This window comes from Ailuropoda melanoleuca, chromosome 11 (genome assembly GCF_002007445.2).
Source record: "Ailuropoda melanoleuca isolate Jingjing chromosome 11, ASM200744v2, whole genome shotgun sequence".
Classification (NCBI taxonomy): Eukaryota; Metazoa; Chordata; class Mammalia; order Carnivora; family Ursidae; genus Ailuropoda; species Ailuropoda melanoleuca.
The window spans coordinates 29148532-29175004 of NC_048228.1; the positions used below are offsets into that span (position 1 = coordinate 29148532).

Sequence of the window (26473 nt, forward strand, 5' to 3'; positions counted from 1 at the left end):
AGTGGTAATGTAAGCTTGCTGAAAAGTGATAGCATAAGAAAAGATAATTCTTGTATTTTTGGCAGAGATTTCATGATTCTCTTTGTACTAAGGCATTTTATGGGTCCAAGTTTTCTACCTCTTGATTGTACTTATATGAGAATAATGAGGTAATTGAGCAACTGCAGACGGAGTTGTGAGTCCAACGTTTGTAAAACACTCTTGATGCTAATTGTTTGATCCCTGATGACAAGTCTAAGGGCTCTGTGTGAAAGTTAAATAAGTGCTCAGAAAATCAAGATTTTTAAAAATATTTCTCTATGAGCGTAGTCTGTTTTTGCTCTTCCTCTTTACTTATATGAGAAACTATAAAACTTCTCTTCCACTTTTTCTCAGCACAGAAATAGAAATCTTGTTTCTATTTGGTCAGCCCACCTTTTTTGGAGTGGTTCTTTTTCTTTTCTTTCTTTCATTCTTTTTTCTTTTTTTTTCTGAAAAATGAAACCAGCAGCGTGCAGGTTGCCAGCATTTTCCCCTAGTAAATTCGCCATCATCTGGGGCCCAGCCTTTAGCCTGGTTGGCACAAAATACAACTGAGGCCCCAACTTAGGGAGCTTGATATTAACAAATTCACCCAGTCAATCTTTTAATATACAGTGAGAAGTGTGAGTGTTAGAGAACTGGAATGTCCACTTCTACCCGAGCATCTCAGCATTTCCTTCTTCTTAATAATAATAGCAAACACTTCTGAGTACTTGTCATGAACCAAAGCTCTGTGCTAAGTGCTCTAGCCGGTAGCATAGTATCTGGCACGCATGTTTGTTAAATGTTAAGAGCGCGAATGAACACATTACTTATTTAATTCTTCCACCCACCTAGGAAGTAGATCAGTCTGCCTGCTACTGTAATGGATTTTGGCTCTGGGTCAGCGCTTTTCAACTTTTGACCTTAGGCAAACAAATTACCATCTCTGTTCCCTAGAATCATCCTTAGGGCAGCGGAGACTAATAGCACTTCCTCCTGTGGTTGTTGTGAAGATGATGTGAAATAATGTAAATAAAGCACTTTGAACTTTCCTCACTTTATAGATGAGAAATACGAAATGTGAAGAAACCTAGTAATCTGGCCAGGACAGCACAGCCAGTGAACGGAGGAGCTGAAACTCCAACCTAGGTCTTTTACTCCCAACCAGAAGTTCCTCACCACTGTTCCCTTCTACCTGCCACATGCCAATGTCTTCAGGTCTTCAGAGAATTGAACAAGCCCGCCATTTATGATCTGAAGTCTTGTGCTAGGGCCAGAACTCTTTAAGGCCTTTGCTCCCTGGACAGTACTTCCCTAGGCATTTCAGATGCTTGCCTCAGCTTCTCCTCTGTATTCTGCCTCTGTGGCCACCAGGATATTTTTGATTGGCATATCCCCTTCCTCTGATAAGATAATATCATCTTTAGGTGTTGGTTAGGTCTCACTTAAGTCGCCTCTGCATTCCTGTGCACTGATCATTGGCCACAACCTAATGCTCATTTCTTTATTCTCTTTCTTGGGCAAAACGTCACTGCATCCCCCCCCATGTGCTGGCAAAACATCCCACCTAGGTCTTGAAAAGCATCAGAAGACCTTTGAGTGGCTTTGTGTCAGATAAGCTGAATACACGCCTGTGCCTCAGGGGGTCTGCGCTGTCAGACCAAGGAGTTAACTTTACTTCTCTCAGCCTGCTCTTGTATTTTGCAGTCAGATGGGGCTCAGTTAATTGTCCATCTAACGTAGGACACGTAGGACCATGAAACATAATATTTTATTCTATTTGTCCATTACCCCCCTTAATTTGTATTATTTCAGAGATAACTTAAATTTAGTTTAGTTTAGATAATTTAAGTATAGTTCTAGCATTTGATAAATGTATAAATCCATAAGGGTCCAGAATTCAGTTCTAGTGCATGCGTCTTTTGGCATTTCACACGCCTGCATAATTGGGTCCTTAATATATACCTTTTTGAACTGTTACATCCTCACCTATACCCAGAATAATCCTGGATAGCTTAAACATCCAGGCATTATGATTGTTTCTCCTATAGACAATAAGTCTAAATTATTAACTTGACCTTTATTATTTCATTTCATTTTGCTTTGATTTTGACTTGTCAGTTTACAAAATTGATGTGTTTCTGTCATGATAAAGAGGTCACTCTGACTAGGATTTCATATGCCATTAGTTTCTACTTTGGTAAGTATAAATCAACTCAAATGTTCTTTGTAAGGCATAGTTTCAATATGTGATGGTGTCTCAAAAAATCAACAGAAGTTCTCTAATCTACTGTAAGGTCTTTAATTTTTACCCAAGTTAGAATTATGCATATAGCCAATTTCTACGATTCGACTGAGGCGTCCCTGAGCAGATGGAACAAAGTGTCTCAGAGAACAAAATTCCACGGAATCAAATTAAAGCTTGTAAACAGAAGTAACTGTTAATTACATAGGATAACCAAATAATGACAGTTATTTGACATTTGGGAGTAATCTGAACATTTTTAAGATTTCCGATCCAAATAATTCATTTATGTTTTACAAAAAGAGAAGTGGAGGAAAAAAAAGATCTAGGCTGTACTGGCCTTTCTTAGAGTCCGTTACACAGAAGAGGCTTTTTATTTTAAAAAAATATATTTTAAAGGATCTTCTGTTGCTTTCAAAATGGGATATAAAACAGAATTGTCTTATGCCAAATATCACACAATTGCAGGGTCTATTACATGCTGAGATGTAGTGGAACTAAAAAAAATATGGAAAAAAATTCAGAATATGTGGTTTGGAGTGAATTTGGAGTGAGTGGCCTTTATATCCCAGTTTTATCACCTGTGGATATGCAATATGGTAGAATGAAAATCAAAATTAAAAAGGTATTCCAAACATTTTAGGTTATGATCTTCAAAAAGATGAAGTTTTACAGGAATTTTTGAAATCTGTGATCCTGAGGGTGTTTTCCTGCCTCACAGAGTAACCTACACGAGCTGTTTGGTGAAGTCCAGCACCTAACACTCTCTCTGGACAGGATTTACCAGCACTGATGTCAAGTGGAGGAGCAATGCAGATCTCCAAGTTATGGCTAGTCAAGGAACTCTTCCAGCAACCATCGACTCTAGAAACTAACAATCTCATTCTTGACAGAGCACCAGTCCTCATGCTAGAACATTTGTCCTGTAATACCAAGGATGTCTCAAGGGGGTTTCAAGGGAATCCATTTCTCATCTTCAGCTTCCAGATGTCCTCCCTCCTAAAACTCTCCTGAGCTGGAGGATTCAGGCCTCGTTGTGGCTTCTCCTTTTCTGCCTCTTCTTTCTCAATCGCCCTTCTCTCATTTTAACAGAAAGGCGTAGGTCTCCCAGGACCTCACCATTGTGAACCTTGCCTTGAGATGTTTAGTATTGGAGTACCAACAGAGAGATGCTGGGAAACTCAGTGTCTAGGAAGTCTCCCTAAGCAAGGCAGCGTAACCCCCTCCCATCCTTGTCTATTAATAAGGGATGCATTCCAATAAAACTTTATTATCAATGCTTTTTAAATATTTATCATAGATTTGTGCTATCTAGTTCAATTATGTACTACTAATAATTGTGATCTTGGTTACAAAGGAATTTTTGAAGGGCTTCATTGTGTCAGGAAGTTTTTTAAAAATACATTTAACTTAGGGGCGCCTGGGTGGCTCAGTCAGTTTAGAGTCGGCCTTCAGCTCAGGTCATGATCCCAGGGTCCTGGGATCGAGTGGGCATCAGGCTCTCTGCTCAGTGGGGAGCCTGCTTCTCCCTTTGCCTGCCACTTCCCACTGCTTGTGTTCTCTCTCTCTCAAAAATAAATAAATAAAATCTTTTAAAAAAATACAGTTAACTTAGATTTTGAAAGATATTTTTGATAATAAAGTATAATGTAGTCATAAAACTATTTTAAAGTATAAATATGTAATTCACTAGGGTAAAATCAGGAAAATGGAAATGGAAATACAATTTCAAAGACAAATAGGACTCATGTAAAATTTCTAAGTGTCAATGAGTATCTTGTTCGTGGATTTTTTTTCTTAAATGGATGATGGTGGGATGAAATTGCTGTGATATTTATATGCCATAAGTAAAAAAAAAATGTAATGCAGTCATTTCATTTTAAAATGGCAATGCCTGTGATATTATATTCTTTACAACTATTTAAATTTGGAGGTGGGGATAGTATACTTTGGAAGACAGTCTTTAGTAGGTACATGAGTAAAAAATTTAAAAGCTACAGTTTTAAAGTCAATCTGTCAGAGTGAAGACAATTATTCAGTATTGATGGTGCTATCCCTAAATCCAAGCACTCAGGTGCCTGACGGGATAGGCAAATGCAGTAAAGTACTTGTCACACTCATAGCCAAGGGCAAAGCCAGGTGGATATCTAAGTAACTTATAGATAGCATCACGTCATTTGCATACAGAAGCTCAAGATTTGTTATTGCTAAACTAGGTCAGGGAAAGAAAAGACAAGAAAGAATAAGATTTAGGAATTATAGCATGTGGTTTGGCTTCATAGTCTTATGGGGCCAATTTGGGACATGTGTTCTCCTAAATAAGATAGTCTGTGTACTTACAATTTCGTCATCATCATCTGTAAAACGACAAATGATGCAACTTTTTAGAGGCATCTGAAGACTCTTCTTTGTATATTTTCTTGTATTTCAAAGGTGCTAGTTTTGGACGGAAACCTTTGTCTTTGATATAACACAGCAAAAGATATTTTTTATCTCAACATCTTATGTGCTTCATTCCATCAATAGTCTTTAGTCAAATTCAATAATTGCTCTATTTAATGAAAAATACAATCTGGGGGTACATCTAAATTCTGCTTAATAGTAATGAACCACGATAAAATTTTACTTTCAAATAGAATAAGTTTCCTACAGAAATAAATTTTGTTAATTTTTAACAAATTTAGAAAAATGGTGAGTTTTCTCCATTAGTTTCATAGATTCTAAATCAAAAGGTAGAAATTTGAAGCCTACCGGCAATATATAATTCTTAAAATATCTTTCCTTTGAAAAAAGTGCAAAATGTTAGTGTACACGCACACTTTTATATAGAATATATTTTATTTAATAATATATGCTATGAATATACTTGTATTAAAAGGTCTTTAAAGAAAGAAGCCTAAATAATAGCAAAAATTGAGGTCAGTGTAATAATGAGGTAGAGAATTTCTGCTACTGTTCACATTAAAGAGTGAACACCTCACTTTTCTCTGCTTTTTTGGAAAAGGAGCTTTTTCACATTCTAATAATATGAAAAGATTCTGATTTTATAAGACGTCTGAGTATAAAATTTTTACGTAGCTCAACATCTGCATTTCTTACAATTACCAAAAGGTAAGGAAAGCGATGAGAATCTGTAGAATTGGGCATATAAAACAAAACCTTACCAGGCCAATTTTCTCCTGGAGCTGGTTGGAGAAGGGACTGGGTGCGTGTAGCCGCACTGAGAACTTTCCTTTATTGCTTCCTTTGGCCAGCTCTTGCACCCCCCGTAACACAAAGGGGTGGGGGGGGATGGAGACAACTCTCTTCTCAAAGCTACTCTCTTTTCCCTCAAAACCAAGCTTCTTCCAAATATGGTTTTGTTGTTTTGACATTTTATTATGAGAATATTTTAAACATACGAGAGTATTAAACAACTGTGTGGTCAATATCCATGTACCCATTACTTATTGTCTACAATTAACATTTGACTATATTTACTTATATTTCATGTATCTACCTCTCTACCTATCAGTCCATCTCTTTCTTTCTTGGGTAGATAGGTGACAGAGTACGTTCTGTTAATCTCTACTGCGAGTATGCTAGTACGTAAACTTCTTGCCTGCGTGTACTGCATTGCTCATGCCTTTACACGCTTGCCCAGGCAGCCCCTGCTTCTCTCCCCCGTCCTCACCCTGGCATGTCTCCATCCACACCAGACTTCTCACCCAGCACTGGATATAACATGGATTGTTGTGGCCTTCAAAAGTTTGCACATCCTCCTTCTATGGAGAATACCCATTCTCCTTGTTCTTTCACTCTTACTTATCCTTCGAGATCCTTTAACTATTATGATGTCAGCAAAGATTTTTCTCATGCCTCTAGGCAATTAACACCTGCTTTCAGTGGCATACTGGTATACCTTTAACAACCCATCTTCCAGGGGAAAGTGGCCCTAGTTTGTGGCATTTGCAGATTTCCACAGTATATATTCTCTTCCCTACCGCTGATGTCGGGCTGCCAACATGCGGTTAAGAAGAGATGTGCTCAGGATCCTGAGATGGAGCCCGCGTTGGGCTCTGTGCTCAGTGGGAAGTCTGCTTGAGATTCTCTGACTCTCCCTCTAGACCTCCCCCTGCTCGTGCTCTCTCTTTCTCTAAAATAAATAAAATCTTAAAGAGGAGAGAGAGATGTGCTCAGTCTACTGTTACTCTTACTAGTGGACACAAGCCAGCTGGGGCACACCACTGCTACTAACACTCTCTTTGTCACACTCTCTTGTTGTCATTCACGAGATTTCTCACAGTGGAGATCATGCCTTATTCATATTTCTGTTGCTGGAAATTAGCATGTGGCGAAAAGGGATAAGATTCACAATAACGCTTAATGAATAAATGATCTGGGTAATATTGTATTCTATCTAGCACTACCCACATGCTCTAATTCAGTTAACACTGAGGAATCCTCGGTAGTAGTGCACCGGGTTGGAGCCGTGCTGGATGGCAGCACGAGTGATGTGTGGCAGATATCGCACGCGCGAAGAATCTCTCTTCACCCTACCAGCTGGCCCCTCCATGCAGTGATGCTGCTGCACATTCCCGGTCCCCTTAGAGGCTGAAATCCCCCCTGCGGGGCTGCAGCGCGCACTCAGCAAGCCACTTGTCATGGATACCTTTCAGACTTCATGAGAAGTCAGCAAGGGGCTAAGTTAAGGTCAGAAAGGGCAGGTGTTAAAAGCAAATCTTTGAAGAGTCCCTTGTTCTGTACATTAGCCTCTTGCCTAGCTTCTGGATATAGTAGCATCGTACCCCAGGCATAAAAGAAGATTAGAACTCAACAGTTGAAGAGAGAGAGGGGCTCAAAAAAGAAGTGATAATTATCAGAATGGAAACACAAAATGAAATTTTACTTAAAATAACTATTTTTTTTAAACATATGAAATGTTGCCTTTCAGTTTGGGACTTGCGGGTTAAAATGTTCTGTACTTTTCAATGAAAAATAGTTACTTCAGTTTTAATGTAAAAGGTATTTTATGTGCCTTCATTATTTAATATGCCGAATTTTAATCTGAGCTCCTGTGGTCATTTCCATGACTTAAAGAGAGCAAGTATGTTGAATGTGACATTGTATTTGCATTTTGCAACTAGTAAAATTCTGAAAAACGTGCCTTTTCCTTGGTCCTTCTATAGAGTACGGACTGTGAGGGCTTGCAGTGGAACAAACATTATTTGAGTATTTCAGATTTTTGTGAGGTTAACCAAGTGTGGCATTAGTTTCATTTTGATTTTGAATATTTGGAAAATATTGAAGGCAATCTCTACCTTAAGAGATATTCATTTTGAATTCCTCTTCCCACTGTTTATGATTAGGTTATTTTTGATTTTTTGAGTAAATGTGCTCTAATTTCATAAAAAGAGTAGTAAAACTTTTTGCCTATCTGTGTTATTGAGAAATTTAAAAACAGACAGCAGTTCTTCATTAAGAAAAGTGCTGTCTGACGTCTGGGTGGCTCTGCCGGTTAAGCGTTTGCCTTTGGTTCAGGTCATGATCCTAAGGTCCTGGGATCCAGTCCCCGCATCAGGCTTCTTGCTCAGTGGGGAGCCTTCTTCTCCCTCTGCCTGCCACACCCCCTGCTTGTGCTCTCTTTCTCTCTCTGATTAAAAAAAAAAAAAAGTGTTGTAACACACTGTGAATCTCCATTTACTGGGAGTACACCTCTGAATACATAAAACAGAATAATCTGTAACATGCTCTTCAGTAAGTCATTTGATCTGAAAAAAATAAGGAATGACAGACTGGCTCTGACGATCAAAATGTTGATTTTAACATTTCAAATTCAGAATTTATTTGAGCATATTTCTGAGAATCAGCTAATACTAAGCTGTAAAGGACAGCTTATATAATTTATTTCCCTTCCTTTCCAACTTAGTTTCTTACTTTTCTTTCCTCTGGTTATGGTTTTTACAAGGCCTTTATTGAAAATTTTCTGGAAGATTATCCTTCTGATACAGTTTTCACTTATTCTATTTTTTGTTTTCCCTTTCTCATTTCGCTTAAATATATACAGTTTTATCTCTAGCTATTCCTTCTTGCTGCTTTTCTTACTGTGCTTCTAAATATAGTCACCACTTTTGGATCTCAGCCACATTTTACATTCTTTGTGTCTGTTGGATGGATTTATGATCTGGCCATACTGTGTGTTGAAAGAGGGTCAGAATCTTTTCCCTCACTTAGCATCTCATGTCCTTGGAGTGGACTGGGTCAAACAGACTGGAAATACTAACTCTAGAGTAGGAAATAGCACGGTGTTAGACTGAACGCAGAATTTAACGGAGTAAGGGAAAATATATAGGTAAGAAAAAAGCCACCTTAAGGAGACTAATTGCCATCCCACTTTGTTTCTTTTCTTAACAAATGTTCCTTAGTAGTTTCTTGATCATGAATTACCTAAAATGCAAGCACAGGGACACCAGACTTTTAGATGGTCTCTAGGACTGGATTTATTGTATAAGGAATCTTAATTACAGATCATAGGTAATAAATATTGTTAGAAACCCAGGATAAGGGTCGAGGCAGGGATCCAGCACACACACCATTTTCTCCTTAAATGTTCTGGCCAACAGCGTGTAATTCAAGGAACCTAGCAAATGAGAATCCGTGGTTCCACTTAACATTAGAAAAACTGGATTGAAGAGTGGTTTTCTCTCATGCATTTAAACTTCCTCTACCTGTCTGCAGGCAGAATAGCTGCCAGTAGTTAAGTCCTGCCAGTCAGTATGTTGGGAGATACCTGCCATGCTGGGATTGCCACAAGAGAGTTTAAAGAAATGGTCAAAAATATGGGCTGTGTTCCGGTCAGAGAGACAAGGTGAAGAAGCCAGCTCGCTGGTGCACACCTTCTGGGGAACACCTGTGGGTGTGTGAGGTGGGTGTGCCCTAACAGCACTTCTGGCACATTAACCCCCTTGGGAGAAGAAAGTGGCCCATTTCCTTGGGGGGAGAGAAAAGCAGAGGTGTTTTGTTTTGTTTTGTTGGGGTTTTTTCTACAGACAGTTCAAAATTGTGTGTGTTGGTGTGAGTTTTCTTTCTTACAGAAATGTCAGGGTGGTGATTAATTGTTTGACTCTCATCAAACAATGAAAAAGATTCCAAATCACATTCTTAAAAGCCCACTGAGAGAATAAGCAGTACTCTTTCCTTCCAAAAAGGTCAGAAAGCTTGTCCTTATCACAGATTTAAAAAGACCAAAACTTACACCAGCTAGCACTCCTGGGCTGCAGTCTCTGAAGAGATTATCTGACTTAAATTGTTCATCTGGGATAGGAACATTTCTGATGTTATCTCAAAAGAATATTTTGTTCTATTTCTATTAGTGGCAGTAGAACTAAAGAAACAATCTTCTTGTGTTAACACTTTCTACAAAGTCCCATATATTGTATAAAAAAAGATATCTTAGCCCCTTTACTTTGGATTATAAAAATCTTAAGAAGAGAGATGTTTTCCTGTGATTTGCACTTCTCCAAACATGCTTTGGGAATCTAATAAAAAATAAAAGATATTCACTAAAGATCATATAATATTATTTTTAAAACATGATAAAATGTTTACAGTAAAAATAACTTGCGTCAATTGATTTTTTTTTCATTTGGAAGATACAGTAAGTGGTAGAAGTTACTCAGACTTGTGTGTAACTTTTTACATAATTACTAAAATACAGACCATGCCACCATCTGTCACTAAATCCAGCGCAGTGGTTTCCCATTTTCCCCTCTAGAACTTGGGAACCAGCAGAAGGTGAAAGAGTTGTCAAGTGATAAAACAAATGTTTTACGGCCATTAAATAATATCCGTGATGTTTCAGGGAACTTAGGGAGTTCAGACTCCCTAGTTTGATCTCTTCAAGGGAGAACTTTCGAAAAAGCAGTTTCCTAAAGTAGTCCTCTCAGCATGGAGTCCGGAAATGAGTAGGAAATCCTGTTGACTCACTCGATTCTTCCTGCCAATATGCACTCTCTCTGTATAAACAGGAGAGAAGGGAACTCCATCAGAAGAGAAGGGTGGGAACCTACCCAGTCAGCTCCATGATTTTTCTCTTTACCCACCTCCCCTTGGAAGTCTCGAAAGTTGCCCTTTGGCATTTTGGAGACCTCTCAAGGGCCACATCCAAGTATTAATGGCCAGTTGTATAGGTTTTTAAAATTAATCCAGAGATAAATCCACTGGGGGGGAAGGATGGTTTTGCTTACTGTAGTCGGTTATATATCTAAACTTGTAAAATAATTACAGTTAGATAAACAGGCACTGACTTCTTAACTCTCTGTTTTAAAATACAGGAGCAACAGCCGCAGCCCGGAAGGAGGTGATAAGGAACAAGATCCGAGCAATAGGCAAAATGGCCCGAGTGTTCTCGGTTCTCAGGTGGGATCATTGTTCTGGTACTTCTGTTTGAATGTGATTATGTGTCACTTAATAAACATTTTAATACTATGATCTGGTAACTTAAGTACTTTATGAGAAAATACTTGCTTTTTCTCAGCTATTTTTTTCTTTTAAATGGGGTTGTTTGATCTTCACTTTCTTAGTCAAATTGAAATATACCAAATTATTTCTATAGAGAAAGCCTCAAAATGGGCTGTTTCATGTTTTATCACTCTTTGCTGCTGGACTTTAAAACGTTTGTTTCACAGTAAGTTGAACTTGTAGTGAAATAAGAAAGCTGTTATAATTCATTTTCTTCTTCATTCTGGCTCTGTGGTAAAAGATGAATTTACCAGGTGAATTTGACTCGATTTCTAGGAAACGAACATTAACCATTGAGCTCGTTCCTGTGAATCTGTATCATTCTAGTAAGTCATTGAGAGAAAAATAACTATTTAATGTTTCAATTCCCACGCAGTAGTTAGTTTTTAAATAGATCATGAATCATGTTATTATTAATCCTTCATTGTGAAAACAAATGTTTTCTTGAAGAGAACTAAATACACTTTTCTTTATTTAAATTCTATTATCTACTATTAGGTAAGACAAAGTCACATATTTCTCCTGAAAAAATTGCTTTGAAATATGACATATTTATATGTGAGGAGTATATGGTCAATTCACAATTACTCATTAACAAGAATAAGTAGGCATGCCTTGTGAAACAGACCATTTCCATATTGTGTGATTCATAACCAAATTTTTGCCAATTTTTTGTCTCAACTCTTCTTCTTAGAGTAGCTACATGGGCTCTTTTGATTTCTCCTCTTGCTGTTTCTTGTCTACTCCTGGTAGAGTCACTAGAGAATAACCAAATAGCTTGTTGCGTTAAGCAGGGAGCTGTGAGAAAGATGAAAGGCAATATCATCCTTTCTTAAAGACACCCAGTCAAAACCAATAATAGCTCCGCGTTGGCCAGCCAAATCCTGAAAAGTCAGGTGACAGCTGAAAATAGAGCATCGTTGCTCCTTACAGCCTAAGGAATGAGGCTGCCTGTGCTCTAATGCTTTATATTCCTGACTGAATTTTCAAGACTCACTCACTCATTCGGTAATGAATATAAACTTAAAGCATGGATTCTGTAGCATGAAAAGAAAAAAGCAATATGGGGGATAGCAAGTGGGAGATGCGGTACATATTTTAGTGGGTGGCCAGCAAAGACCTTTGTGAATAATAGCATTTGAGTAGTTAAGTGTGGAGGTGACCTTCATGAAGACAGAGTTAAGAGTGTTTAAGGCAAGGGGAATAGCAGGTGCGAAGATTCTTAGATAGAAACCAGTTAAGCAGTTTGAGGACCAGGAGGGGGTTTTGTGTGGCTGCAAAAATGTCTTGTGAGGGCAAAAGACCGTATGAAGATCAGAAGGCCACTGGTACCGCCACAGAATCGCTTGCTTCTTTATCACGCCTCACACTTACCAATAAACACTCTTGATTTTTTTTCTATCTGAAGTCTCTGTGGGGAGAAGTAAAAACAGCTCCAAAATGTCCAAATGAAAGTATATTTAAGGAAAAAGGGGAAGTCTTTCTTAATATAAAAATTTGTTTCCATCCACGTTAGTTTTCAAGCCATCTGAGGGTGGTAGGGGAATGCTATAGAATCATACGTAGGTCTTAAAATTGGAAAGTCCCTCCGGTCCCCTGCCTATAATAAGATAGAATTATTCCCAGCTGAGAAATGGTCCATTTGCCCCCAGTGAGGATCAGTGACTTGACGGAAATTGCATATGTTGGTGGAAAATAAAAGAAAGGTCTTTTATATTGCTTTCCTATAATAAAAACAACTATGCTAAATCTGCAGAATGCAGGGGGTAGCTGTCTAGCCCGAGAAAAGAAAGTGAAGCTTAGTAAGTAATGATTGTTAGACGTGTACTGTATACTGAGTCAGGCGCAATGAATACCAGATTGGAATGACAGACCTGTGGACACTAAACTAATATAAGACAATGAAGTGTGTGCTAAGTACATGAAGAGATGCTCTGCTGTGCAAGAGAACAGGGCTCCACGGAACTGTTCTATTTCCTGAAAAAAAAAAAACAAAAAACAAACAAAAAAACCGTTCCTGAAGAGGCTGACGTTGGAGGAGCGATGTGAAGGATAGGCTGGATTCCATAGGCGGTGAATTGTGGGACAGGCGTGTCTGGGAGCTGAGAAGCCATCAAGCACACAGTCACATGGACCTAAGAGCAATGCTGTATGGGTTCTTGCTAAGTGCCAGGTGCCCTGCCTCCTGCTGTATGCATTTGACAGTAATCCATACAGCGGACTTGCAAGTGAAGCAATGTGTCCGAACTCAGTGTGCAGCACTAGTGAGTGTCTGGAACGGTGTAGTCGGTGAATTCTGAGTATTCAAAAGAGCTGGGTCTTAAGACATGAAGGTAAGTGAGGAATCTAGTGAAAAGTGAAGCTGAAAATGTATTTAAGTCCAGGTCATTGACAGCCTTGAATAGCATGGTCATGGCAAAGCGTTTAATCTTTTGCGTGGAAGCAGTGGGAGTCACAGGATGGTTTTCATAGGATGAGAGGCATGCTCAAACCCATGTTTAGATATTAGATGCTAGTGGCAGCCTGAAGACTGGATAACAAGATGACTTGTTGATGGCAAGGGGGACATTTTGGAAGCTTTTGAACTAATCCAAGCAGATTAGGCTATAGGAGACAAATTAAAGGAATTTGTGAAGCTGGAAATTTTAAAATGTAATGAGTGGATGTGAACGGTGGTATACATTTGTCAGGTATAGCTGTCCAGCATGTCCCTTACATTGTGGTAATTTGCCACAGTTTATAAGGGAATCAGAAAACTCTTTTTCAGTGGCCTTGGCCGGGAAGGTGCAGGCATGTTGCCCCCGAACCTCCAATCAACTGAATGCCCAGAAAACTTCTGTTTCGAAATGAGCATTGTGAGAAGTCAGAAAGAGGGGAAGGTGATTCCTGTCTCCTCTCTCAGGTGTGCAACCTGAGGGTCCAGCAGAAGAACTCCTTTGTCAGCATTTTGGGGGCTCACTGTACAGCGTTAGCGTGAGCTTAGGGCTTGGCTCTGAACAGCAGTGGCGGCATTTCGCAGAGGACATTCCACAGCATAGATCGGCACTGGTACTTTTCTGGGCTGCAAAGCATTCCAGTCTGGCTCTCTGGATCTGTGAGCTTTCTCATATCCTTTAGTACATCTCTCTGCTGTCAGAATTAGCCAGAGTAAGCTCTGTCGTTTGTTCCAAGAATTCTGACTGATGCAAGGGCTGATGAGGGCGAGGAAATGTTCTAAGAATATTCCATAGAGATTCTAGCCTCTGTGATGGATAGGATGATAGTGCTGTTATCTAAGGAAGAGGAAGTATTTCTCCATTTAAATATCTAACAGGTGTTTTGGGGGAGGACTCCAATAAATTGAATTGGGCATGTTTTCCTCTGGGATACGGGTGGCATGTGCATTCAGAGACAGGCAGGATTTCTGCCCCAGAGCTTCACAGAGAGACAAGGGTAGGAAGTACTGTCGTGAGAGGGGACACAAGACTAAAGCAGCATAAGTGGATGGTCTCGCTATGAAAGAGAGTGGACATAGGGGAAAAGGGTAAGAATCCTCTAGAACAGCGCTTTGTAGTAGAAATAGAATATGAGCCACATCTGGAAGTTGACATTTTCTAGAAGCCACAGTGAAGAAGTAGAAAGAAATGGGTAAAATTTATTTGAAGAATATCTTCTATTTAACACATACATTGAGAATTTTATCCCTTCAATGTGTAGTCGGTATAAAACTCCTGAAGGAGATGTTTTACCTTCTTATTTTTGTATTAAGTTTATGAAACCCTGTGTGCATTTCATACGTACAGCACATCTCAAGTCAGGTTTCGAGTGGGTAAGAGCCACACGTGGCTGGAAGGTTCCATTTTAGAAAGCACAGGTGTGGAGCCAGAGGAAAAAGATCATGCAAGGGACTGAGAAGGAGACGCCAGAGGAGGAGGAGAACCAGGAAAGAAAGTGTTCCAGATCTGGGCAGTCTTTCCAGAAGGGGGGGCGTGGTCATCAGGGAGAGGTACAGCAGAGGTGTCTGCTTGAGTGAGAACTCAGCGGACTTGGTTGGAATTGAGGAATGGGGAAGCTGCCAGAAACTATGAGAGCTTGGGTTTTGTGTGGAGTGAGAGAAGCAATCAGAATATAGGGAGATGAGGCATATCCTTGAGTGCCAAAGGAAAAAAGAAGCCAGGAAGCCTGATTTCGAATATGAATGCAAGAAAAAGACATGTTCATTTCTTTAGAGGTACTCCCAATTTCCAAGTCCATATATTAGCATTTAAAATATTTCTTCCTTTTGTTGACCTCTACTGATTTCAGAAGCTTGAAAAGGTTGCAATACCTAGATGAGAACAAACAATGATTAATGACCACCTTAAACCTAACATTTTTAAGTCAACTGCAGTATAGGATATAGAAATCTCAAATGTGGATAACACTGCTATTCTATTTCCTTTTACTTGTTCTTTTACTAAATGTGTTTTGAATGTGGACTGTATACCAGGTGCTGTTCTGGTTTAGATACTTAAAACAACAACAACAACGAAATAAATAATCTGTATAGTTTTTCAGGGGTAATAAGTGCTTTAGGCAAAATGAAATCATCAAGGGGAGATAGGGAGTATATAAATAGCGTTCTAAAGGAGATCCTCACTTAGAGGGCTATACTGGAGCAGAGATTCTAAGGCAGGGAGGTAGTGAGCCATGCAGATACTGGAGGGAGAGTGTGCCAGACAAAGGTAGAGCCCTGAGGCGAGGTGTGCCAGATGTGCTGGAGGGAAAATAAGGCAAGTGGACACTGGTAGGAAGCGGAGTCTGGCAGACAGGTGAGGTTAGGAGAGCGTGGGTTAGGAGTTAGTTTTCAAAGGCTGTGGTCAAACCTAAAGATCTTGCCTTTCACCCTTAATGCAAGGAGAAACCTTTGGAGAGCTTTGAATAGGAATTGGCAGTATCTGCATCTGTATTAAAAGGCCCAGCCCATCTGCTACCCTGAGAATAGACCCAGATGGGGGCAGAGAGTGTGATGAGAATGGAGCAGGGAGACCAGTAAAGAAGCTGCTGAAACAAGCCAGGCAAGAAGTGCTGGTGGGAAGCCAAAGAAGTCAGCTGCGAAAGGCTACATGTTGTAAGACTCCGTCTATATGAAGCATCCGGAAGAAGCAAATGTACAGAAAGTAGATTAGTGGTTATATAAGGGTGAAAGAAATGCAGAACCACTCTAATGGACATGGGATTTCTTTTGGGGATGATGAAAATATTTTAAAATTGATTAAGGTGATTGTTTCACAACTAGGTGAACGCACTAAGAAAACATTGATTAAATCACATACTTTAAATGGATGAATTATATGGGATGTTAATCCCACTCCATAAAGCTGTTTTAAAAAAGAGAAGTGGTAGGATTGGGAGAAGTGGCAAGGTGCTGGAAATATTTTGAGGGTAGAGCCCTCAAGGTTTGCCAATTGAATGGAGGTGCGAGGAGGTGGGCGGGGCAGGAGTGAAGGGGTGATTCTTGAAGCTTAAGGAAAAGATGAAGTTGAAGAAAGGTTGTGGAAGTAGCTGCTTTTGGGGAGTAGTTTAAGAATACTGTTTGGGTCGTGTTAGATAGTTTCATAAAACAGGGCTTTGGTAGTTCTACATATTGTAAACGTTAAATATGTATGTATGGGTATTTGTATTATAAACACTTTCTGATCACGTCGGATTACAGTGTCTGCTATGTGGAAAGAGATGACCATATTCCTATTTCATGGTTATTTAATCATGATGATTTATTAATAAAGCAAAGTGATTAATAGTGCTGTGACTAATAAATAACAGTGAAATGACGTTGTACAGAAGACTAAAACAATCGTCACGATGAGTAATACAATAATGTTCTATTAGCAAATCAGTGGGGGAAAACACTGCTGAAAAGAAAAGGTGGGAAATGTTACCAGTTGCTTTCCTGGCTGGTTGTCATTATTTGTCTACTTATCCTGTGATGGCAAAGTTACTTAATAGCCCCCTGAATGTAACTTCTAGTTCTCTAATCCATAAACTGCGAAGTTTGTTTGTTTGTTTGTTTTGTTTTGTTTTGTTTTAATCTCTCATATGTACTCTTTGGATTTCTCTCCTGAGAAAAATAAGTTCCACTTATTTCTGCTGAGCCTTGGGTGGAAAACTTGCACGAGCACTCTCCGGGGCTCATTTTTAACATATTTATGGGTGTCACGGGGGCTGCGCAGCAAACACTCTGTGTGGCGACGCCTGCTTACAAAATGTGACTTGTTTTCTGTATCTTCGGGACTCGGAAGAGGCGGAGCCTGTGCAGGTGTACAATCGTAAACCTGTCCATTGACATGACATGACTTCTATAGGAATGCATAAAAGCACAGTATGTTTGAACTAAAGTAAAATCCAGGGAGCCCAGATAGAGGCAAATGCGAGTTCTACTATTGCATGTTTCCCCTTTCTTTTGAAAGAATATCAAAGTTAATGCCCTCCCTCCCCTTGTGCCTTTGCAGAGAAGAGAGCGAGAGTGTGCTGACACTGAAAGGCTTGACCCCCACGGGTATGCTCCCCAGCGGAGTGCTTTCTGGAGGGAAGCAGACACTGCAAAGCGGTAAGCAGGCCCAGTGGTACGAGTGTGTGGGGGTCAGCTCAGGCCTCGGGGTCACTAGAGCCCTGATTTATTCACCCACGTAAGCGCGGCCTCGGTCTTCAGCTCTTCACAGTGGGAAGAAGGGTTGAAACCGCACATCAGTTTGACCAGTCCTGTCCGACAGACAGAATAGCTCCCTCTTCCCTGAACCGCAGTCTTCGCCAACCCACTGGCCACCCCGCCATCCCCCCACGTACACAGTCACCGCATCCTGCAGGCGGGGGACCACTCACTGAGGTTGGCCCCACACGGGAGAGCTTTGACAGCTTTGAGCCATTCCGCTGCTAAAAGCGACTTTTTAAATTCCGTTTCTGCTGAATGTTCTGGCTATCTCTTTGATTGAAAAAATAAACACACGCGTAAATACACGTCCGTAGTCCAGATTGTAGTGGAGAACGGAAGGACATCGGAAGGGTGACTTCATTTTCTACTGGAATAGAAGTTGGGAGTCATATTTGTCTTTTCTCTGATTTCTCCATCCAAAACATAAGAGACTGAGTAGAACCATAGAACCACATTTTATTTTTGAAAAAGAATGAAGACATTTCTTTTAAGATAAAGATTTTTTTTTAATTAAAATGTGTAGCTTTCTGGACCAGTGCTGTCTAGTAGAACTTTTTGTGATGATGTAAATTTTTGTATCTGTACAGAGGCCACTGGCAACATCTGGCTACGGAGCGCTTGAAATACAGCGAGTACAACTGAGAGACTGAAACGGGATTTTTTATTTTAGCTAATTTGTATGAATTTGCTTTAAATAGCCACATGTGACTAATGGCCACCACATCAGACAGCACAACACATTCTTTTAAGTTTGTGAATTTTACCTTGCTATCTATTTTAACTAATACTATTATTAGAGTCTAGTTTTAATAATACATGATGAAAATTTGCTATTAGACTTTAATGAAATCAATGAGTAAAAATCGATAAAACAAAAATCCACTATAACATTTTGAAAACTAATCTCAGCCTCTTGCTTATTTTCCCATATCTTTCCCTGAATCTTTTTTTGTGTTTTTTTTTCTTTTTCCTATCTCTCAATCCCTCAATCTAGAAGATTTAAGTATTCTTAGGGTTACATGATTTAGACACACCTCTTCTATGTAAACAGTCATGCTCAGCATCACTTTAATTTTCTGTATTTTCACATGAATTTATTCCAAAATCAGTGTTTCTGGTTTCCACAAAAAGACACAGATTTGTAAGTGAAGATAGGAAAATACATAGAAGTAAACTTCCCCTTGAATTTATAACTAAAAATTATTCCAATAACTTTAAAAAAAACCAAAATTTCTCCCACCAAAATAAACATGCTCTCTAAAAAAAATTTAAGTAAATGGATCATTTGTATGCGCAAAATGCACAACTACCTAAATGACTAAAATCTGCCTAGTTTCTGATAAGCAGATTTTAAAGTACAGCGAGTGTCTTATCAGAGACTATGGGCCACACTTGCTTTGGAAGGACATGTTTAATAATGGGCAGTGTGCATATTCCTGATATGTTGGTGCTGGTGTGGTTCCAGATTTTTGCTTTACTTTTGAACTTAAGTTATTTCAGTTCTTAAAATTCTTTGTGTCTAGATTTGCATCTGTATTTTAACTTAGGTTATTTGGTTTCCTTTTCTGTTACTTTATGTTAAATCCATTGGTCTGTGTTATTCTGTGTTGAACTCCTACATGCACAAACGCATACACATATAACAGACATCAGGGCTGGGACCTCATTAGTCCTGAGAACTTGAAAACTCAGTATGTATTTTAAACCATATCCATTCTCCATTCAAACAATTTCAAAATCCACCATCTGGATTTCAAATCGTCAAAAAGAAGAAACTGCTTAAAGTTTTACTGTTTAGCTTTTCTCCATGGTGGTAAACACTTTACATTTTTCTCAGAAGGAATTTAGAATGCACTGTAAGGAAATTATGGTGCACATTTGGCAGTTGCTCTCATTTTAAAACCTTAAATTATAAGAATATGCAAATTAAAGTCAGGGGTAGAATTTTAATATTAAACATTTTGGAGTTACAGAGAAGTTTTGCATTTCAGCCCTTAATTAGGGAAATGTCAACTAGCCTTAATAACATGGAAAGACTCATACACCTGTATTAGTGAGAATATAAACCCTAACCTTATTATAAAAATTGCTGAGAAAGCAATGGGCTTTTAAAGTGCTGCCTCTGAAATATGCTGAGGTTTCAGTATTTGGACTGCCTCTTCTTTAAAATGTTGATAGAATTATTACTAACTGACATGTTACCACTTGATTGTAGCATCTGAAGAACTTCCTTTCCATAGGTGGTATTCCAGTAAGGAAAACTGACTTTAAATTGGGTTGCCTGGCAAAGGAAGTCCAGACTGTGTGTATATATATATATATAGCATTGCCCACCTTTTCCCCTTCTCCCTCACCACTCCAGACAAGCTCTGTGTTTGTCTTTAAAGGAGTTACGTGAACTATCAACTCAGACACATTGATTTTATTCTTCTCTAGATTCGCACACACACAGAGACACTCCACTTTTCCACTGCACTAGGAATCACGCTATTTAATATTAAGTAGTGTGAATTATCCCACTGATATACTATGACACCGCTTCGAGTTCTGCCATTTTGTCTGGCATTTTCAAATCATAAATCGCCATAGTAGTGGTTTGTTTATTATACCTTCTGTGTCAGACTAGATTGACCTAGTCTCTTACCGATTCAGTCTAAAGAAAACTGTCCTGTTTTTCAAAAGGGTTGACTGTTTTGTCATTTATTTCATTAACAAAAACCAGTCAACTCAGATGGATGTAGCCAGCTCATAAAATAAACTTCTCATTTTTGTCGTGTTTTTTTTTTTCCTTTCTTTTTACCATTTCGGTTTTGTTGTCTGTGCCAGAATCCAGCACTTTCAGGAACATTAATTCTCTGAGCTCCCTTGATGGTCACTGATTTGTTCTTAGAGTTAAAATTCCTCTGCTCATTTTTCTCATTCATTTTGCACCCCCTTTCTTCTCTTCAGCTACTGTTGAGGCTATTGAGGCTGATGAAGGTAAATTGGCCAGTCCCCTTTCTGTTGTACCTGCAACAGATAAGGGCTCTGCTGGGTGTATTCATTTTTTTTTCTTTTTCTTTCTTTCTTTCTTTTTTTTTTTTTTTTTTGCTGTAGCTTGTACAGAGTGTGTGGGTGTTGGGCTAACAGTTGTGGCTCAGTATTAACCAAAATGTTCTTGCTTTAAAGGGGAAAATGTCCTTTTATGGTTTGTTTGTTTGTTTTTTTTTTCTTTCCCTTAAAGCTATGTTTGACTTTGTATACAACGAACCTAGTATAGTCACAGAAAACCAAAGGATTATATATCTTGAACGATGTGGGGTGGGGGTTATGGCAGCTGTTTTTGACAAATATCGCATAAAATAATATTCTTTGAGCTGAACCATGTCCCTCCCTCAAATCATTTTCAGTCAGCACTGAAGAGAAGAGAAGAAAAAGAGCTTTATTAAATCTAGTCGTTAGAAGTTTCTAGCCAAAAGAAAAAAAAAGCGTTCATTGGAATAGTGCTTTGTTGTAGTTCAACATTAATTTATGTCTCTAAAAAATATTCCAACGTGAGACAGCTGTGTATGAGATAAACAGTTCTGCTAGTCTTACAAATTTTAACCTATTGGTATTTGTAGGACGGTTGGCACCATTTAGATACTATCAAGAGTTCGGAAATACCCAGTGGCTGTGGCAGTGGCCACGACAAGAACAGTGAATATCCAGTCCTCACTCGATTGACGCTTCACTGAGTGTCTGCTCTGTGCCAGGCACTGTGCTAGGCGCTGTGGGGGGAATCAAGAGGTGTACCCCACCCACTGTGCCCCAGCACTGCTCGGGGACAACAGCGTTGGCCCTCTAGAAATTACTTTCGAATCAAGTGCTCAAACGATACATAGTTATGAGAGGACTGCCTATCAAAATAGTTTTTAATATTATTCATACCATACCCTCTGGAAATTTTAAAAAGACTAATTTGAAGTTCCCCTTTAAAACAAAATTCTTCAGTTGTATTTTGTTCTTGCAAGATCACTTTTCTTTAATTTTTTCCCAAAATTGTGTGCATATGGTCCTTCGCTACGATGTAAAAAGTGCCACTTTAGACTGTCGAATTTGCATCTGATTTGGTTACGGTAGGGGACATGATAGCACTGTAAGAGAAAATACAACTGCTTCCTAAATAGCAGTGAGTAAACTGCTATTTATGTGGGAATTCTCTATTCCTCTTGGCAAATTCTAATCTGCAGTGTGCATTCTTGTTGATAGTTTGGCTGTTTTCTGTGGTTTCTGTGACTCTGTGTTGTGTTAAGTATACTACCAATGTAAATTGCTAATACCCATTGTCTGACCAGCAGCTACAGCAGAGCACATTCTTCCAGACCAGGGTTTGAGATTTGATTAGAGACTGAGCCCCATTCGGGACATATCCATTGTTCCACCTCGAGTTTGAATTTCTACGCTCTCACCCTATTGGCTTTTAAAACCCCGAGATGCATCTTTTACCATTTAAATTAATAAAATCGCTTCATAAATTATCATGTTGACAAACTTCTGTATTTCCTCATTACGATGAAATGATATTCATAGTGGTTGAGAAAAGAATAAAATACCACTTTGTGCCATTATTTTGTCCCTCAAAATAATTGAGTGTTCAGGGTGGGTGCTCATTAGACAGCGCTATTATTTTGCAATTTATTACCAAATTAGAGAAGAATTAAGCAGCTTTGCTTTGGGCCTTGGTCTTTCCTCGTTTCCCATCTTCTTCCTCTCACAGTTGACTAATCACCATTTTGCTAACCTTTAAAATGCAGAGGGGTAACAAACTATTTCTCATCCTTTAATGAGTTTGGAGGCAACGGTGTAGATCTTTTCGGAATCTCATCCATACTAGCGGAAGGCACTGCACATTTGTGTGGGACTGGCTGGCAAAGTTTCAGCTTGAAACTGCTTTCCTTTCCCCCACCCCTCCCAAATAAGGTGGGGAGGTGAAGTTACTGTGAAATTGTCCCCAATCAGCCATGGAGATATAACCCAATTCAGCACTGGTGATTGGCCCTTCAGTGCCTGGCTTGCACATCGCAGGAAGTAAAGCAAACTAATGTCATTGGTTCCCTATATGGACTTTATTTTCAGCTCACTGGTTGGTGCACCCACTGAAGAAGTCACTAAGTTTCTTGAACAAATGCCTGATCTATCTCTGCGACACACTAAGAGTTAATGAAAAAATTAAGTATCTATACACCCTCTCGAGAATGCCATGTTTTCCCCAAATAGGTCCCAAACCAATCCTGTCATTTTTGCTGAAAGTTGTGAAAGGCATTTCCCCCTTATTCTTGAAGCATCACTTACGTCTGCATTGATCTACTAAGAAAGAGTTTTGCTTTGATTTAGGCAGTGAGAATACCAGATGAATATCAGTTTGACCTGTTTTGCCGCTGAAGGGCAGACAACGTTTTTCTACTTAGTGATCCAATCTTGATTTTTCTGTGTTTCTCTTACCTTGTCACCCACTCCACATATTTCCAAAGTTGAGTTAGAGAAGCAGGAGTTTATAACTTCTTTTTTTTTTCCTTCATGCAACCATTGAGTTGTTTGCCAAGAAAGTCTTTCTGGGATTTTGAGATGACATGGCAATGCCCTTAAAGTTAATTCCTTTTCTGCTCCTTTTAGCTTCTACTACAACGCTGTCTACTAGACTTTTAGGCATAGCTCTCCTGTCTCTAGTAAGTTGCCATTACAGGCACGGTGGAATAGCCAAAGAAGCCTGCATTACAGTCTGTCTAGGTTAGGGTGTCAGATGCAGTACATCGTGCTAGTGATGTGGCCAGTTGATGCTAAGTCTAGATACCTATCCCTGGTAGCGACTTTCCTCTTGACCTGTCCGCCTCGGATTTCATTGATTTAAACTCTCATGAAGAACCAGAGAAATGTTTACATCTTACTAACTTCAAGAGGACATTTTGGTTGGCAAGAGACATTGGCTGTTTTCAAACCTTTTAGTTATCTTCGGGTATGGTAAGGAGTCTGTTGTGTTGTGTTCAGGTCCCGTCATTTTGTTCTCTACTAAAGGATTCCCTCACTCACTGCGAAATCTCTAACCTCACCTGATGCGACAGCTGTGCCCTTTGTTTTCCTCTGGCTAACCTAATTTTTCTTTCTTTTTTTTTTTTAAATGATTTTCTGTTTAGCTATCAAAGGATTTTCACCACAACATAAGATCACTAGCTTCGAGGAGGCCAAGGGCTTAGACCGAATTAACGAGAGGATGCCACCTCGCAGAGATGCCATGCCCTCTGACGCCAACCTTAACTCCATCAACAAGGCTCTCGCCTCAGAGACTAACGGCACGGACAGCAATGGCAGTAATAGCAGCAATATCCAGTGACCACTTCCTGTTCACTTTTTTTTTTTTTTTGAGCTGCAGGGCATGATGGGGATTGCTGCCTATCAGCGGTTGGATGTTCTTGCCTCTGATGGTAGCTTATTTGCTCTGGGGGCCAGGGATTGGATTCCGTTTACACTATCGTTAAAAAAGAGGGAGAGAGATAATAAACTATATTTTGGTGAGGGTGGTGATGAAACACCTCTTTTGGGTATGCCTTTTAAAAATGCTTCTAGGAAAAAAAAATTTTTAAAAAGAAAGCTAATGCTAGTATATACTGCAATGTTAGGGGAGTGAACATGTTTTCCTACTGCATTGGGGACTTCTAGGTAGGTTAATGAAAGGTCTTTTATTATGTTACTGGACACGAAAACTTTGTCTAATTTCTTACTCTATTGTACGTTTACAGTCGCAGCACTAAAAATGGATGACATCAAACATTTTTAACAAAATGATGTACAAACTAAATAAGGACTATTTATTGATAATGTTTTGCTACTCTTGTCAGACAATGGCTATAAAATGAATTAGGCAGTCTTAAAAAAAAAAACAGAAAAAGAAAAAAAAAAGAATGTTGCAAATTTGTTAAAATGCCAAAAAGGACAGTTTAATTTTGTACAGATTATGCTTACCTCAGGTTTCTTTAGTGTGCTTGAATGCCCTTCTTTCCATATAACACTTATCTTATTAATTTAGCAATGAGTATCTTTTCTTTTCTTTAAGTTTTAAAAAAACTGGAATAATTACATCTATCCTTTTTTGCTGTTTATATTTAGGGTTTTTTTGTTGATAAATCAAGTCTTGGTTGTGGCTTGCTGAATTAAATATTTATGAGTGGTGCATTTTTAAGTATAGTGAACAAGACACCATATTAAGTACAGTGATAAAGCAACTATATTCTGTAAAAAAAAAAATCTGCCTATGCATGTTTTTTAAGAAAAAAAAAATGGCTGTATCGGCCTGTATGGGACTGTAATGCGCTTAGTGGTCTGACATATACTGGAAATGTATGTATACTGGCGTACTTTATATTCTCTAAAATGCTTAATGCCTTTGAAATTTTGTAATCAAAAAAGCTTTGAAAAAATCTAAAGGGGAGAGTATTCTTAAAAGTTTTTAACATAAGCTTGTCAGTGCATATATAGACGGCTAGCATGTTTAGCAAACCTTGTGAAATTTAAATAAGTTTGTAGTTACATGTGAAACTCTAAATGCATGGTAACTGTTAATGTCATAATGGTTTAGTTATTTTGTTTTGTTCTGTCATGTGCCACAAAATATGTACTTTTTTCACTTTTTTCCCTTTGTATATCAGTTACGGGTTACAACTGGTTCATTCTGAAAACAACAACAAAAGTCCATTCATATTTTTTAACAATTGTATAAGTGCCCAAGTAATTCACTACAGCCTAAAGCCTTGCCTTTGTAATTTGACTTCTGAAATGTTGGCAATCAAAGCATGCACTTGTAACAATGACAAAGAAAAAGCATTTTATATTACTACTCAATAAAATGTGCATGAACTTAAAGAACTCTCATCCTTTCACTGAGTCTGCTGAAGGGATTTCTGTGCACAACCACCATGCTGTCTTCGAGGTGCTGGGCCCACCACCGCATGTCACAAATTTACTTATTTAACAGGCTTCCTTCCCCGAGGGCCTGGTGATCTGAGGTGTGGCACCTACTTCCGCTGGAAGAATCTTGGTGGATTTGTGTCTCAAATCAGACAAGAGAAATATATTTAAAGAGCAAATGCCATCTTCTGGCTCCCTCGAATGCGGGAGCCAGTTAAGAAACCAGAGCATTCCTTTTTATTGAAAAAAAAATTTGTTATCAGGTTGTTTCAGTTGTATTGGATGCCCTATCTGCTCAAACAAAAAGAACTAAGCCACTAAGTGCATTTTCATCACGGAAGAGAGTTGCATTTGTATTGATACGAAATTTATATACTGGCGCTTTGGCTCATATCTAATCAACCGAAGATTCAAGATACACCAAATTCCAGTTTGTTTCTAACATTGTTCATTTTCAGTGCAGTTTGTTTTATGTAATAAAGTATGCCTGTTATATCAAATAATAAGAATATGGCAATTAGTGATATAGTGTACCAAAACAAAGATGTTCTAGATATATTCTCTGGCAAGACTATTCCAAGTTTATTTTCGTGAATACAAACATTTTCCCCCTGTGGATATTTTTCCACCCTTAAAAAATGACGTCCAAGGAAAATATTTAGATGCAACTTATTAGAATAATGTGGAAGAAATGGTAATTCTTGATACTGAGGTGTTTGTTTTTGTTCTTATAACTGCGGGGAAAATATCCTGACCAAAAAAAAAAAAAAAAATTCATTTTTTGGGGATTCCTTTCTTTTACAAATTGTGCTGAGGCAACTATGGCATAGAAATAAACATTTGACATTAAAATAAGCAATTGATGTGAGTATGGCTTGGTCTTTCTGGTCAGTAGTTAGGAAAGTAATACTGTATATTTTTGCATCATTGTTCAGTCTACCAAAGAAATCAATGTAGAACTGAAGTTATTTCTCCAGATGGGATAATACCACAAGATTATCAGTTATTAGAGCTTTCTCCTTCACTTTTAAAGAACCTGTTGAATTCTTGAGTTATTCATGCCAGTGAATCTTTGGCTGTACACACACACACACACACACACACACACACACACACACACACATCCTTAAGGTGAC

General features: G+C 38.8%; 1 protein-coding gene across 5 annotated transcripts in view; it reads left to right on the plus strand.

Moving 5' to 3' along the window:
- The window catches only part of PPP3CA (protein phosphatase 3 catalytic subunit alpha), a 306406-nt gene extending 280210 nt beyond the window's left edge, over positions 1-26196 (plus strand). For 3 of the 5 annotated variants that reach the window (XM_034671452.1, XM_019796683.2, XM_034671449.1), the window contains 4 exons: positions 10561-10645; positions 17218-17315; positions 20367-20396; positions 23570-26196. In XM_034671452.1, coding sequence (XP_034527343.1) covers positions 10561-10645; positions 17218-17315; positions 20367-20396; positions 23570-23766 — 410 coding nt within the window. In that variant the 3' untranslated portion in view covers positions 23767-26196. The remainder of the gene's footprint in view (positions 1-10560; positions 10646-17217; positions 17316-20366; positions 20397-23569) is intronic. The other 2 variants (XM_011221341.3, XM_034671450.1) reach the window with 1 other exon arrangement.
- The last annotated feature ends 277 nt before the right edge of the window (positions 26197-26473 follow it).